This window comes from Petaurus breviceps, unplaced genomic scaffold, assembly GCF_028583685.1.
Source record: "Petaurus breviceps papuanus isolate PSGF00001 unplaced genomic scaffold, PetGlider_PUasm1.0 90762, whole genome shotgun sequence".
Taxonomy (NCBI): Eukaryota; Metazoa; Chordata; class Mammalia; order Diprotodontia; family Petauridae; genus Petaurus; species Petaurus breviceps.
The window spans coordinates 9681055-9694744 of record NW_027187339.1 but is presented as its reverse complement, the minus strand read 5'-3'; the positions used below and the strand labels follow the sequence as shown (position 1 = coordinate 9694744).

At 40.0% G+C, this 13690-nt stretch overlaps 1 protein-coding gene across 6 annotated transcripts in view; it reads right to left on the bottom strand.

Annotated features, from left to right (window-relative positions):
• Positions 1-1421: 1421 nt before the first annotated feature.
• LOC138146452 (pulmonary surfactant-associated protein D-like) overlaps positions 1422-13690 on the bottom strand; it is a 15190-nt gene continuing 2921 nt past the window's right edge. For 4 of the 6 annotated variants that reach the window (XM_069068379.1, XM_069068377.1, XM_069068378.1 and 1 more), the window contains 7 exons: positions 12791-13005; positions 11462-11578; positions 10394-10510; positions 8995-9111; positions 8664-8780; positions 3830-3913; positions 1422-1953 (listed from right to left, as the gene is read on the bottom strand). In XM_069068379.1, the coding sequence (XP_068924480.1) occupies positions 1577-1953; positions 3830-3913; positions 8664-8780; positions 8995-9111; positions 10394-10510; positions 11462-11578; positions 12791-12989 (1128 nt within the window). In that variant the 5' untranslated portion in view covers positions 12990-13005 and the 3' untranslated portion in view covers positions 1422-1576. The remainder of the gene's footprint in view (positions 1954-3829; positions 3914-8663; positions 8781-8994; positions 9112-10393; positions 10511-11461; positions 11579-12790; positions 13006-13690) is intronic. The other 2 variants (XM_069068382.1, XM_069068380.1) reach the window with 1 other exon arrangement.

The following is a 13690-nucleotide window of genomic DNA, read 5'->3' as shown; positions in this document are numbered from 1 at the left end:
TTTGAATCCTGGGGATTTGGCAGTCTGTGATCCCACCATTCTAAGGCAATCTCCCTTGCACAGTACAGATATTCCTTCCTGGCTCTTTCTCCTGTCACAGACCTCACAGCCATCATCTAGGGAAATCTGTAGAAAAACAACCAACCATCCCCACCAACTTGCTAACAAGTTGTCACCCACTGGATATATATATATATATATATATATATATATATATATATATATATATAGCCTAGCAGACATAGCAAGGCACCCTGAGAGAAAGACAGAAGATAGAATATGCCAGAAAGCTCAAGCCACCACCAAAACCACCTTTAACACACTCTCCTCTCTGACTCTGATAGAAACAGCCCAAAACCTTGAAGCCGGGAGCTTTGGGAATAGTAATGCAGCTAGCTCAGTGCCCATGGCCATGATCCTGGCAGTCACCCCCTATAAAGATGAAGTCTGGACCTGCCCATGTACACACTATAGCTATAGCTACTGACAAACCAGAAAAGAAGATGCTTGCCACCAAAGTCCTTGCCACCATCAAGTGGTTCAACATCGGAAACTGATAGGATTTTTCCAGTGGGAAAGAAAAGGCTTTACCATTTGTCACTGCGCGCTAAAGATGGTGGCACCTTTCCACCTGACTTGTCATATGTGTGTGTGTGTGTGTATATGGAGAGCCAGTTGTTAAACATTTACCAGCATATTTCTGTTCTGTAGGTAATATCTCAGGTTTGCTAAGAATCACAAAAGCTTTTATTTCCCTTCTGCCCACAATGGCTTCTTTTTGACTCTACAATGCATCTTAAAGACTCTTGAGGCTTGCCATCTGCCCTCCAAGGACAATCAGGCTTTTCTATCCATGCTGTGACTGACACTTCCTAGATATGTTGTCTTCCTCAAGTACAATGTGAACTCATTGAGAGGAGGAACCATTTCTATTTTCTATTTGTATGCCCGGCACTGTGTATAGTTCTTGGTACATAGTAAGCATTTAATAGAAAGCTTTTTCATTCCTGCAGCAATAGATGTTCAGTAAGCTGTTGTTGAATGTAAGGTTATAGTGAATGAATGAATGAATGGAAAAAATATTTATTAAATGTTTGTTGTATATCAGACAATGTGTGAAGTGCTGGAGATACAAATAGAAAAGGGAGACAGCCTAACTTCAAGTAGCTCACATCCTAATTTGGAGACAAATGTAACTCAGAAGTGACAGTAGAAGTTTAGGGAAGGCAGGATCGTGACCCAGTACAGTCATCTTCACATGGGATTTAGTGAGCGCCTGTTGAGCTTGAAGGTTCAGGACTCAGCTCTCGAGATTTTAGGAAGGCTTCAGGTATGGTGGAGTCCACACCATCAACCCTTTCCTGTCTCAGACCCTAATGGAATTAACCGGAGTCACAGTGAAAGAAGTCACAGCTGGCACGAGGTGTTGATGTTTTTGTTTATTAGTCATGAGCCCTCTCCCTGACGTATGGTCCCCAGGCAGTCCTTGCCACCTCCGGGCTACAGCAGCCTGTATCCCCTATATCTCTTTGCTAGGTTATACCAGATAAAGCACAGCTCTTTCCTCACCAGTGGCTCAAAATTCACAAATGATAAGACGTGATTCCCCACATTGTTTGTCATTCCATTTGCCATTGGTATATATTTCGATGCAGTCCTCTTTGTCCCCATCATTGTTAGGCTCTCCTGGGGCCCAGTTGGAATAGCCCAGAGGTTCTCCTGTTGGATAGATGAACTTGCCCTCTGTCTTATCATCAGTCATACCGAGGAAGGCCGCCTTATTGTATGCTGTGACAATCTTCTGAACAGCCTCATTCTCTGCTGCATTTCTGGGGGAGGCTACTTGCCCGCCGGCCTGGCGGCATGTTGCAAATGCTATCTCAAAGTTGCTTTCAGAGCCACTGGCCTTGAATATCTTCTCCCCAACTGCTTGGCCATTTGGGAACAGTGCAACTAGGACAAAAGCACAGGAGAGGGTAAGGCATACGAACAGAGAGACTAGCTAATTCTGAGCTTAGGGTGGCACTCAGGAGATCGAGACACTACAGAGTGTCAGTTCTTTCTTAGACAAATGACTTATCCAAGGTCACACAGACAATAGGTGTCAGTTGAGCTCACAAGCTCTAACTTCCAAACCGGTGTCTTTCCCATTTTGCTGAACAGACTATCCTGTATAACTTAACGTGGCTGGTAGTGCCACATATGATGTTGAAGAATATACTGAGGCAATACCTGGATCATAGCTCCTCTTTCAAGTGCTTCTGGCTTGATGTGCCTAATCCTTGATTTGAACAGATCGTAGATGATTTGTTTTTCTGAACATTATAATATTTTAGACTTAGGTTTGGAAGGGGCCCTTAAAGTCATTTGCTTTACCCTCTTCATATTACAAATGGGGAAGCTAAGGCCCAAAGAAGTTAAGAGATTGGCCCAAAGTCAAAAGCGAATATGTGGCAGAGCTGGAAATCTGAATCTAAATTTGGTGGTCTTTCCATTGTCCTTTAATCACTTGTAGTCCTTCGAATTCTATCTTAGACATTAAAAATTCATTTTCACTCACTCAACCAGCTCTCCCCAAATATTGACCATGAAGTGCAGTAGTCAGTGAAGATAGTGCAGTTAAGGGGATTGGGCAAAGACTGATTGGAGACTTGGAGAGCTTTGAGAAGCATTGCAAAGTCTGAACGTCCCTTTCCCTTTAGCTTGGGACATGGGGGATGGGAACAATGTACCAGGGAAAGTCATGGTCAGAATAGTATCTTTGCTGCCTTGCCTGTTCTCAAGCCCCAGCACCACGTAATAGCAGAAGGATGAAAAATTATTGTTGGTGAATTGAGTAGTCTAGACTCTTACTCTGGGCACCTTCTGCCAAGACCAAACTGCTCTCATATGCTTTGGGTAGCTCACAAGGCTTTCTTTGTTCCTCAGGCTTGCAAGGATATTCTAATGCATTAACATAATTCCATGTTGCAGAAGGAAGACCTTGAAACAAAGTCCTGTTCTCTCTAATTTCACCTTATTTGAAATTCTTCCTCTTCTTTAAGTCACAAATTTGTGTTACTAAGAGAAGATACAAAGCATCACTCCCAACCCATCCACTTAAAAATTATTTCCTAAGTGATGGGGATTCTTGGATCTCTGAGGCAGTGGGGCACCATGAACAGAGAAAGCTGAAAATGGAGACAAAGGACCTGAGTTTGTCCTTGACTCGCTACTTGTGTGACCTTGGTCCAGTCACTTATGCTCTTGGGGTCTCAGTTTCCTCATCTTTAAAATGTGGACATTAAATTAGACTTAACTTAGATTAAATGAATTTAACTTAATTAGATTGAAAGGACCTCTAAGGGTCCTAGGCAGCTAGAAGATACAGTGGATAGAGTGCTGGTCTTCCAGTTAAGAAACCTTGAGTTCAAATCAGGCCTCAGATACTTTAGTTGTGTGACCCTGGGCAAGTCACTTAACTCTGTTTACCTCAATTTCATCATCTGTAAAATGAGCTGGAGAAGGAAATGGCAAAACAGTATCTTTGCCAAGAAAACCCCAAATGGGGTCACCAAGAGTCAAAATTGACTGAAAAATGGCTGAAAACAACAAGGGCCCTTCCAGCTCTAAGTATGGGATTCTAAGAAAATTTCTTCTTTTCCTTGAACAAATTTTCTACAGTCATTAACATCCTCTGCTTATCACTAGGCAGGAGATCAGCCTTGGCTCTGAGAATGAATAGCAAGTAAGCAGAGTTAGAAAGCTCAGTAAAAGCAGACTGTATGCAGAGAACCAAGGAAGGAGTAGAAATTGGTAAAAGATGTTGCCTCAGCTGCAAATCACTTACCTCTCTGGTACTTGGAGAAACTTGTTTGGAGGATTTTCATCTGTGCCTGTAAGGCCACAACTTGCTGCATCATAGCATTGGTTTCTGCATGAGGAGAGAGGTTTTGGAAGAACCTCAGTTCAGCAGAGGTCGAACTATGGGTAAGGCCCAAGGCACCAGCTGCAATGAGTTGCAGGGTAGTGCAACTTTCCAGTATGATCAAAGGATTAAGAAGTCCTAGACTGGGGTGAATTTCAGCTATTTCTAACATGATAGCATCAGACTTCCTGTAGACATGTAAACTCCCTGACTTCTCCACAAGGTTGTGTGGCAATAATTGAGAAGACATGTGGATAAGTGATTTGACCATCTTGGACTATATCAAGATCATGTATAACTCCTTTTGTATAAGAATTATATATAAGTGCTACTCAGAGTGGGATGTAATACTTTTGGGATAAAAAAGAGATAGGGAACTCTGGGAAAATTTTCTTTTCCACTGAGAAATTGTCATATGTAATAAGTATATTTGATACTTGATTAATTTCACATTCATCATTTAAGAAGATAAAATTTCACTAATATGGAAACTTTCTCATGAGACCTCTATTCACACCATTGTTCATCCCTCTTTCCCATGAAGAAGTGGACCTTCTTCTTGTCAAGACAAGACCCTCGAGCTGCCCAAGTGATTCTGTTCCATCCCATTTTAAACAGATTTCCCCCTCTCTAATACCCACTCTCTCACTTACCTTCAATCCCTCTGTGTCTACTGACTGCTTCCTTACTGACTAAAAACATGCCCATTCTCAAAAAATCCTCTCTTGATCAGTTCATTCCCACTGTCATCCCAAATCTCTTCTACCTTTTGTGACTGAAATCCTTGAGAAGGCTGTCTACAACAGGTGGCTTCACTTCCACTCCTCTCACTTAACTCTCAACAATCTGGTTTCTGACCTCATCATTCAACCAAAATGGCCCTCTCAAAAGTTAGCAATGATTTCTTAATTGCCAAATCAATTTCTCAGTCATCATTCTTTTCAACCTTTGACACTGTTGATCACTTCCTTCTCTTTGATTCTCTTTTCTCTCTAGGTTTTTGGAACTCTGCCCTCCACTGATTCTCTTTCTATATCTTTATAGCTTCTTCTCTCTCCTTCACTAGATTTTCATCCATGTCACCCCTTCTAAACTTGGGTCTCTGTAGGGGTAGCTAGGTGTCTCAGTGGATGGACTGATCTTCCTGGAGTCAGAAAGACTCCTCTTCCCGGCTTCAAATCCATCCTCAGACTATCTGTGTGACCCTGGGCAAGTCACTTAACCCTGTTTGTCTTAATTTCCTCATTTATAAAATGATCTGGAGGAGGAAATAGCAAACCCTCTAGTATATTTCCTGAGAAAACCCCAAAAAGGGTCACAAAGAGTCAGACATGACTGAAAAACAATAAAATAGATTTTTTCTGTGCCCTCTGCTTTTCTCATTCTATATTTTTTCACTTATTGATCTCATCAAATCCCTTGGATTCAATTATCTCTATACTGATGATTCTCTAGTTACCTCAGTAATTGGTGACTTCAAGGTCAAGTTGGTTGGGGAGGTGGGAGGTCAGGGGACAAAGAAAACTGGGACAGAAAATTTGATTCAATATCAAGAAACAAAAGCAGTTAAAGACCAAGGAGTATTTGGGAGCCTGGTTATTATTAATATTCTCTTCAAGAAGAGAATAGGAAAATTCTTAGATACCCTGGATACCTGAAAACAGTACAGAGAATGAACTTAACTATAGCTTTACAGGTGACCCATGTGGACCAAAGAAGGAAATCAATACTGCATTAGAAGAAAGTATAAAGGTGAGAGAAATAGGATGAGTGATTACAGGAGCTCTAAGTCATTCATTCAAAGAAGGTTTTGTCTTTGGAGAAAAAATGGGAAATGAAGAAAAATAAAGACATTTCTTCTGGTTGCTATTATTTTAAAAACAATCATTGAATTCTGAATCCATATGTTTTGCAAGGCAGGGATGGGGGAAGTGGGGCTAAAGAGCCTAGCTATTTTCTCAGGCAGCAAATTTAAATGACAAGTGGGAAAAAGTGGTAGTCAAAGGCAACATTTATTGATAATACATGCTAATTGATAAAAGCATTAGAGAGGAAGATGATGGTAAATTACAAGCTGTATTACCTCAAAAAACAAGAAAGAGCAGTGGAGGGGAAAATGAGCCCAAGGAAAGTTTGCCATCAACACAGCTGAGCTAGAATCAATAAGCTTTTCAATTCAACAAGCAATTATAAAGTTCCTATTATGTGCCAGTCTCTTGGGTGCCAAAGACAAAAAGAAAACAGTTCTTGAATTTTAAAAACTTCTAAGCTAATTAGAAGATAATTTGGGGGAGGAATTAAAGCACTAGCAATTAGAGGCATCAGGGATCCTTTAGGCCATGGATCCTAAGATTCTTGAATGAGGATGGAATATGGAGTATCCTCAAGGTGTGGGCATTGGCTGTAGGAGGGCATGAAAGCAAGAGATGGAATCATTTCTATGAGGAATTGCTAATAGGCCAATTTGGCTGGAATGTGAAATGCACGAGGAGAATAACATAAAGTATGTCTGGTAGTACCTTCTATGTACTAGGTCCTTAGACACCTAGTAGGCTGGAGCCAAATAGTATAAAGTTTTAAATACCAAGCTGAAGTTTATAGTAGAGACAATAGACTAAAATTTCTGTTTGTTTTGTTTAAGGGAGTGACATGGATAGAACTCTGTTTTGAAAGCATTTATAGATGGAGCTAAAAAGAGTGTAATAAATATATTGCAAATGATCAACCAACAAGCATTTATTAAATATGTATTCATACTATGTGCCAGCTACTGAGCTACGTGCTGGGGATACAAAGACTGAAATGAAAGAATGCCTGCCCTCAAGGGGTTTACATTCTATTAGGGCAGATAAAATGTGCATACACAATATACACAAAATAGAATCAAGGTAATTTGATTAGATGGGCACTATCAACTAGGGGAGATATAAAGGAAAAAAGAAAGGGTATGTGGGACAGCGATCTTGTCATGTCTGAGCAATAGCATTAAAGCTATTTTGGCTTGACCATAGTGTGAAGAGGAGAAATTAATAATAAAACTGAAAATGTGAATTGTACTCATACTGTGCAGAGCTTTTCATTTCAATCACAGGAGTTTATATTTGATCCTCAGGATAAAAATGAGCTGTTGGTGAATCACAAGCACTCATTAAGTACCTGTTATGTGTTAGGCATTCTGCTATGTTCTGGGGAATGCAAAAAAAAAAAAAAGTAAAAATAAAAGTCTCTGCCTTCCAAGAACTTACATTTTTTGGTGGGGGAGGGATTAAATTCTGATGGAGAAACATGGTCAGATCTGTGCTTTAGGAAAATTGCCTTGGTAACTTTGTGTAGGGTGGATCAAGTTGAGAAGACACTTGAGGCAGAGAGAGCATTTAGAAAGATATTACAGTAATTTATGTGAGAGGTAATGAAAACCTGAACTAATAATGTAGTAGCAACCATTTGAATACCAAGAAAGGGGAGAGTTATATGAAATGTTATGGCAGTCAAATTGATTTGACTGCATAATTAACAGGAAATACAGGATGATAGAGGGGGAGGAGTAGAACAGGATGAAACATCTGTCAGCATTTCTGTAGAGGTCCATCCTTACCATTAATGACAAGAAAGTAGAGATTATTTTATCTTTCATATTTCTATCCCCAGTGCCTAGCATAGAAACTGGCATATAGTAGGCTTTTAATAAATGCTTGGTGGTTAACTCCCTGAAAACAAATTGAACTACAATGGGCTCAATTGCCATGATCAAGAGCTTCTATTTAGTTCCATAGACAATAGAGAGTGATCTATCCTCATCATTAATGAAATGAGAGTAGGGAGTATTCCATTTTTTTGCACCAATAATCTCTAGCACCCAGTAGGTTCTTAATTCATGCTTATTACTTGATTGATGGAACCAACACTTTTGGACTCAACTACCTTCCTAACCATTGTGCAATGTGAGAATATGCCAATGGCATTTGTAAAGATGATCTTTGAAAAGAGAAGCTAAAACTTGTCATAAATGCCCAGAAGACATCCGTGATGAAGGTAACAAGGCACTGAATGGACAATATTCAAGACATACTTAAGAGAGGAAGATAGCAAAGGAACAGAAAGTTTCAAGAGCTATGCACTGATCATATATGAGAATGGTCTACACAAGTACACACTGAAGGTATCCTTGATGAAAATGGAAGAAAGGAATAGATAGACTTTCACGGACAACATTCAGTTAAACTACACTTCCATAGCTATACAATTTGCTATGAAATACAAATAATAGTAGATTCTTGAGAGCGTATTGATTTTTTTAAAAAGATGTATGAATCAATAAAGCAAAATTCCACTTTAGAATCTCTCCTCTAACATTGCATATGTTGAGATTTCATGATAGAAGCAACTGCAAAGAAGCTTTCTTTTATGGTCCTCAGAGAATTATGAAAGAAGGTATGAACAAGAAGGCAAGTTCTCTGTAAAAGTGTTTGCCAGAGTGAACTGCATATGGTCTAAGGAACAGATGGATTCCCTAGAAGAGGCATTGCCCTTCTTCCTGTCTCTGAGATTTCCAACCTTTAAGAAATCCTCAGTTCTTCACTGTCCTCTCCCCACATATTCAATCAGTTGCTAAATCTTGTCAATTCTCTCTGCATCTTGAGGGCATGCCTTTGGATTCCCCCTGACCCTACTTTGTCCATTCTCTAAAATTTAAGAAAATAGGAGGACCATGGAACTGGAGAAAGCTACTTTTCAATCATCTGCTTGGCTGACTTACCTGTGAGACCACTTTCTCCTTTGGCACCCTTCTCCCCAGGTAATCCTCTATCACCTTTTGGCCCAGATGAGCCTTTTGGCCCTGAGGGGCCTGGGATACCAGGGCTTCCAATTGAGCCTAATATTCAATGACAAGAAAGAGACCAAGAGTGAATCAATTTACAGTACTTGGTTGTCTGCAGAATGCTCCCCATCTTGTCCAAGCCTTCCAACCTCCCTCAACTCTTCAGCATAAGGTGTGGGCCTGACTCAAACATTACATAAAAAGAGACTTCAGAACTGGAAGACAAATGGTTTTTTTAGATTCCCAGTTCCTGCTTTCCATCACTCACCAGCTGCTCCAGCATTTCCAGGAGGCCCTCTTTCACCTGATACTCCTTTATCCCCCTTAGGGCCTGGTGGGCCTATTGGGCCTGCAGGACCCTGTGCCCCTTGTTTTCCTTCAGCTCCTGAGGGTAGAACAAAACCATTACTCATAACTTAGGAATATTTTGGTCATTGCTTTCTCGCTTTCTCCTTTTCATTGGTGACAGTGTACAGAATATGGAATGGATAAAAGCTTAACAATGGCTTAATCTGATCTTGCCATTGAGCCAAGATTATCAGTACCTTTCAGATGTGGCAGAAGAAATGCTTAGAGAAGGCAGCAGTTGTATGGTAGAAAGAATGCTGGATTTGGACCCAGGACCAAATGAATTTTAGTACTTCCACTGATTTGCTGTGTGAATCTGGGTGAGTGCCTTTTCCTCTTGGGGTTTCAATTTCCCCACCTATAAAATGAGAGAGCTGGTGGTCTCTGAAATCCGTTCTACCTCTAAACCTCTGATTCTCCCAGAAGAACGTCTTTGTTAATTGCTCTGTGCATCTAATACTTCCCATTCTCTCAGCCTTTGGCTAGAGCTCATACTCTAATATATACTGTCTTTCTGTATGTATATATATATATATTTTTTTTTGTATATATACTAATATATAATCATACTCTTCTAACACAGCCTCAACTTCTTCCTTATGTAAATTCTTCTCCTTTAAGGGCAGGCACAGCACCTGACACTTCTCTTATATCTTGAAATATAATGACATATTACAGACATAGAGCTGGGAGGGACATGAGAGTTCACCCCATCCATCCTCCTCATTTTCTAGATGAGGGCACTGAGGCTCACAACAAGGTTAAGTGTCTTGCTCAGTATCACCCAAATAGTAAATGTAAGAGTTAGGATCTGGCCTCCAAAACCAGCACTCTTTCTACTGTGCCATGATGAATGGCTGGGGGATTCCCTTGTAGCATTCAGCGGAAGTGTGGACATACAGCAGCTGCAACTGTTGCAAGAACTAATAAAGAAAAGACTTAGGAGTAACAGTTATGCCCCTCAGGTCATGGGTGAGTATTAACAAGGATGATAGTATCTATTGTCTCTTGAGGTCAGAAACATTACAGAGAGAAAGTATGGCTCACTATCAGCTTTCTTGACAGGAGATCTGGAGAAAGACTTAAAATGCCATTTAGTCCAGTGCCTCCCTTTTAAAGGTGAAAAAAACTTATACTCACAGGGGCAAAGATGAAATGATGCATTCAAAATCAGAGCACTGGTTAGCAGCAGAGTTCAGTCTGGTTCTAGTCCTGACCTCTTCCCAGTGCCAAATACTTCATATGACTATTAACTATTACCTCATGGGATTGCCATGGACTAAGCATCAATATTTCTTTAGCCTAGCCCCAGTACCTACCTTTGCCTCCAGCTTCTCCCTTGGGTCCCTGTCCACCTTGGGCTCCTGCCTTCCCCTGTGGTCCAGGGAGACCAATTTTTCCAGGTGGACCAGGCACACCTGGAGCTCCAGGGAGTCCTGAGGGAAGAACAGATAAGAGAAATTGTCAGTGCTAGACAAGACAAGAAAAGAACAGACAAGAAGAACTGTAGTCAGGACTTTGCGTCCATTTGAAAGTGGGAAGTAGTATGGGTAACAACATAGAAAGGGAAATGTGGAGGATATCAGTAGTATTTCACAGTGAGTTTTTGTTCAGTATTTTTTCAGTCATTTCCAACTTTTTGTGACCCCGTTTCTGTTTTGTTTTGTTTTGTTTTGTTTGCCAAACATACTGGAGTGGTTTGCCATGTTCTTTTCCAGCTCATTTTACAGATAGCAAACTGAGGCAAACAGGGTTAAGTCACTTACCCAGGGTCACAAAGTCTGTACCTGTCAGAGGAAGGACTTTAGTTCAGGTTTCCTGAATCTGGGGCCTTTTCAATAAATACTATACCATACTGCCTCACATATATAACTGTGTGTGTATCTACATATATACAAATATACAAACATATCTATATGTCTGTATATGTATGTGCATTTGTGTTTATTTGTAAAGTTCTATATAAAATGATGTGATATGATATCCTGTAACTAATATAAACAAAATCTATTTTAAAATGTCAGACTCCAAACACAATTATTTAGGTCTTAACTTCTGTTATCTAATTTAATCCTCACAATAACCTTGTTAGATAAAGAGTAAAAATGTTATTATTCCTTTTTGACATGTAATGAATCTGAGGTTCAGAAAGGTGAGGTTACCAATGTTAAAGAATCATGGAACTGTAGAGGGACCTGAGCAATCATTAAGTCTGCCCTTCTCCATTTAAGTTTAAGAAACTGAGAACCAGCACCAAAAGGGTGAAGAGATATGCTCATTCTCATTCATTAATAATAAAACGAGGACATAGCATCAGGTCTTCTTTTCACTGAAAAATATAGCATTTCTCCCACCACACCAAAGCTTTCTTCCATCCTGGTACTTACCTTTTTCTCCAGTGTCTCCCTTTGGGCCTGGATCCCCCATAGATCCATTTTCCCCTTTGGGTCCAATGGGACCGATTTCTCCAGTTAACCCTGCTGGACCTCTAGGTCCTAATGATCCTGTTCCAAGAAATTTAAATAGATTTTCAATCAGAGGCAGTATAAAGGCAATAAAAGCTCTTTTGTGGGATATGTTGGCTAAGAAGCCATGATACCAGGTAAGCTTTTGCTTCCCTTTACCCTAAAGGAAATTGAAACAGTGACCAAAAAGTGCTGCTAAAACATATTATTCAAAATGTTTTTTATTGATCATCTGTGATATACAGAGCAATGTAATAGTCATAAATGTTCAACTCTTCAGAAACTTAATATAGGACCTATGTGGACATGAACAAATATATATGGGGTGTAAGAGAAAGCTTCAAATTGCTTTTCTGCTAATTAATGACTGTGTGATCTTGGGCCAAGGACCCTCAGATTGTGACTCTCTAAAGCATTAAGTTAGGATTAGAGGAGCTCTAAGGTTCTTCCAGATATAACTTTAGGACTGTAAGACAATGTAATTGATAATATAGCAGTGATAATAGGATTTTGGGGGGAGGGAATGGAACTTATATGTTATCTAGCCTAAATGAGGTGCAGATATTTTTTGTATACCAACCATTGAAATAATTTGTTTTGCATGATTGTATGTATTTGCTCTAAGAAACCTATTTTTCTTTCATTTTTTTCTCAACAGGGAGGGGGATGGGAAGAAGAAAAATAGATTTCTAATATTATTATTATTATTATTTTATACAGAGGCAAAGAATTCTACAGATGTGAAATTTTGTTAAAGCCCTTTTAAGAATACTTTGACTAGTTCCCATTTTGTTTAAAGCCCAGCCCTGATCTGGTTCTTCTAGGCTTATATATCTTTCACCGTCACTGAGACATTTAGATGGAACCTTCAAGCCATTTCAATCTGTAGATGAGTAAAAAAACTTTCGTTCTATTAGGGAAACAATTTTTCAAGTAGGACTGAGGTCAAGGGAACTGATTGACTACTAAAAAATCAACCCTTTACCAGGAGGAATGAGGAATTGACAGGGTTTTTCATGAGCTCTGAATTTAATATTTGCCTAATTTAAAAACCCAATCAATGTACATGGCAATTTTTTTTCTCATTTTCATTTAAGTGTAAAATTTTTAAAAAAATCACATAAGTAAATAAAGGGAACCACCACCCCTCCCCCACCAATCAAGACGCTCAACACAGCAAGGAAGAGAGAAACCCTGCCAGCAGAATGTACACTGTCTCCTAAAGAGCTAAACCAAAAGATCCCTCTTTACCGGGATCTCCCTTTTCTCCTCTGGGACCTTCTCTCCCGTCTCTCCCATCTCTTCCAGGCAATCCATTTTCTGAGGGGTGGCACATGATGATGGCACAGGAATCTGGAACTGCTCTCTTGGAAAAGGATGTCATTCCTGCAGCCTCGGCATCCAGGGTCTGGGTAAAGAGGACCAAAGCGGAGAGGCAGAGCAGCAACATGGCCTCTGGCTCTGAGCTACACAGGGAGTGAGAGGGTTAATTCAACTCATTGTCCATTGCAGGATAGAAGCAGGAATCAATCACAGCAGCAGCTTGTGGCCAGAGATTCTATTCTCCCTTTTTATTAAGGATTCTGGTCACTCATTTGGGACATCGGAGCAGTAAGGGCCTACAGGAGGAATTTGTACACATTAACCTATTTAGCAAAGGGCTATGTTTCTCACTTTACTCGAGGCAGTCTATGTGTGTCATACATCTTAACATGTTGAGAATGTGTCCACCCATATTTACTGCCTTTAATATCTGCCTCAATGTTAAGCCTTCTATAGTAGAGAAAAAAAATGAAACTGAGTTATGATACATTCTTCCCAGCCTGCTTCAGTCAATACCTTTATTCTAGAATCACAACCCCACCAATAACCTGTGCTTTGCCCCTGGATCCCTTGATTCTGAGAGGTCAGATTTTGCCTTATCTTGCTGAGTCTTTGACTCCTTTCCTCTTATGGGGTAGACTTTTTAGGGCTCTCTCTCTCTCTCTCTCTCTCTCTCTCTCTCTCTCATTGTAGTTTTCTTTCCCTTTGTGGAAATCAAACTACATTCCTCTCTCTCTCTCTTCCTCTCTCCTTCCCTCTTTCTTTTGTTTTTTTTTCTCTTTCTTTTTTCTCTCTTTCCCACCCACTCGTTCCTCTTCCCATTCTTTT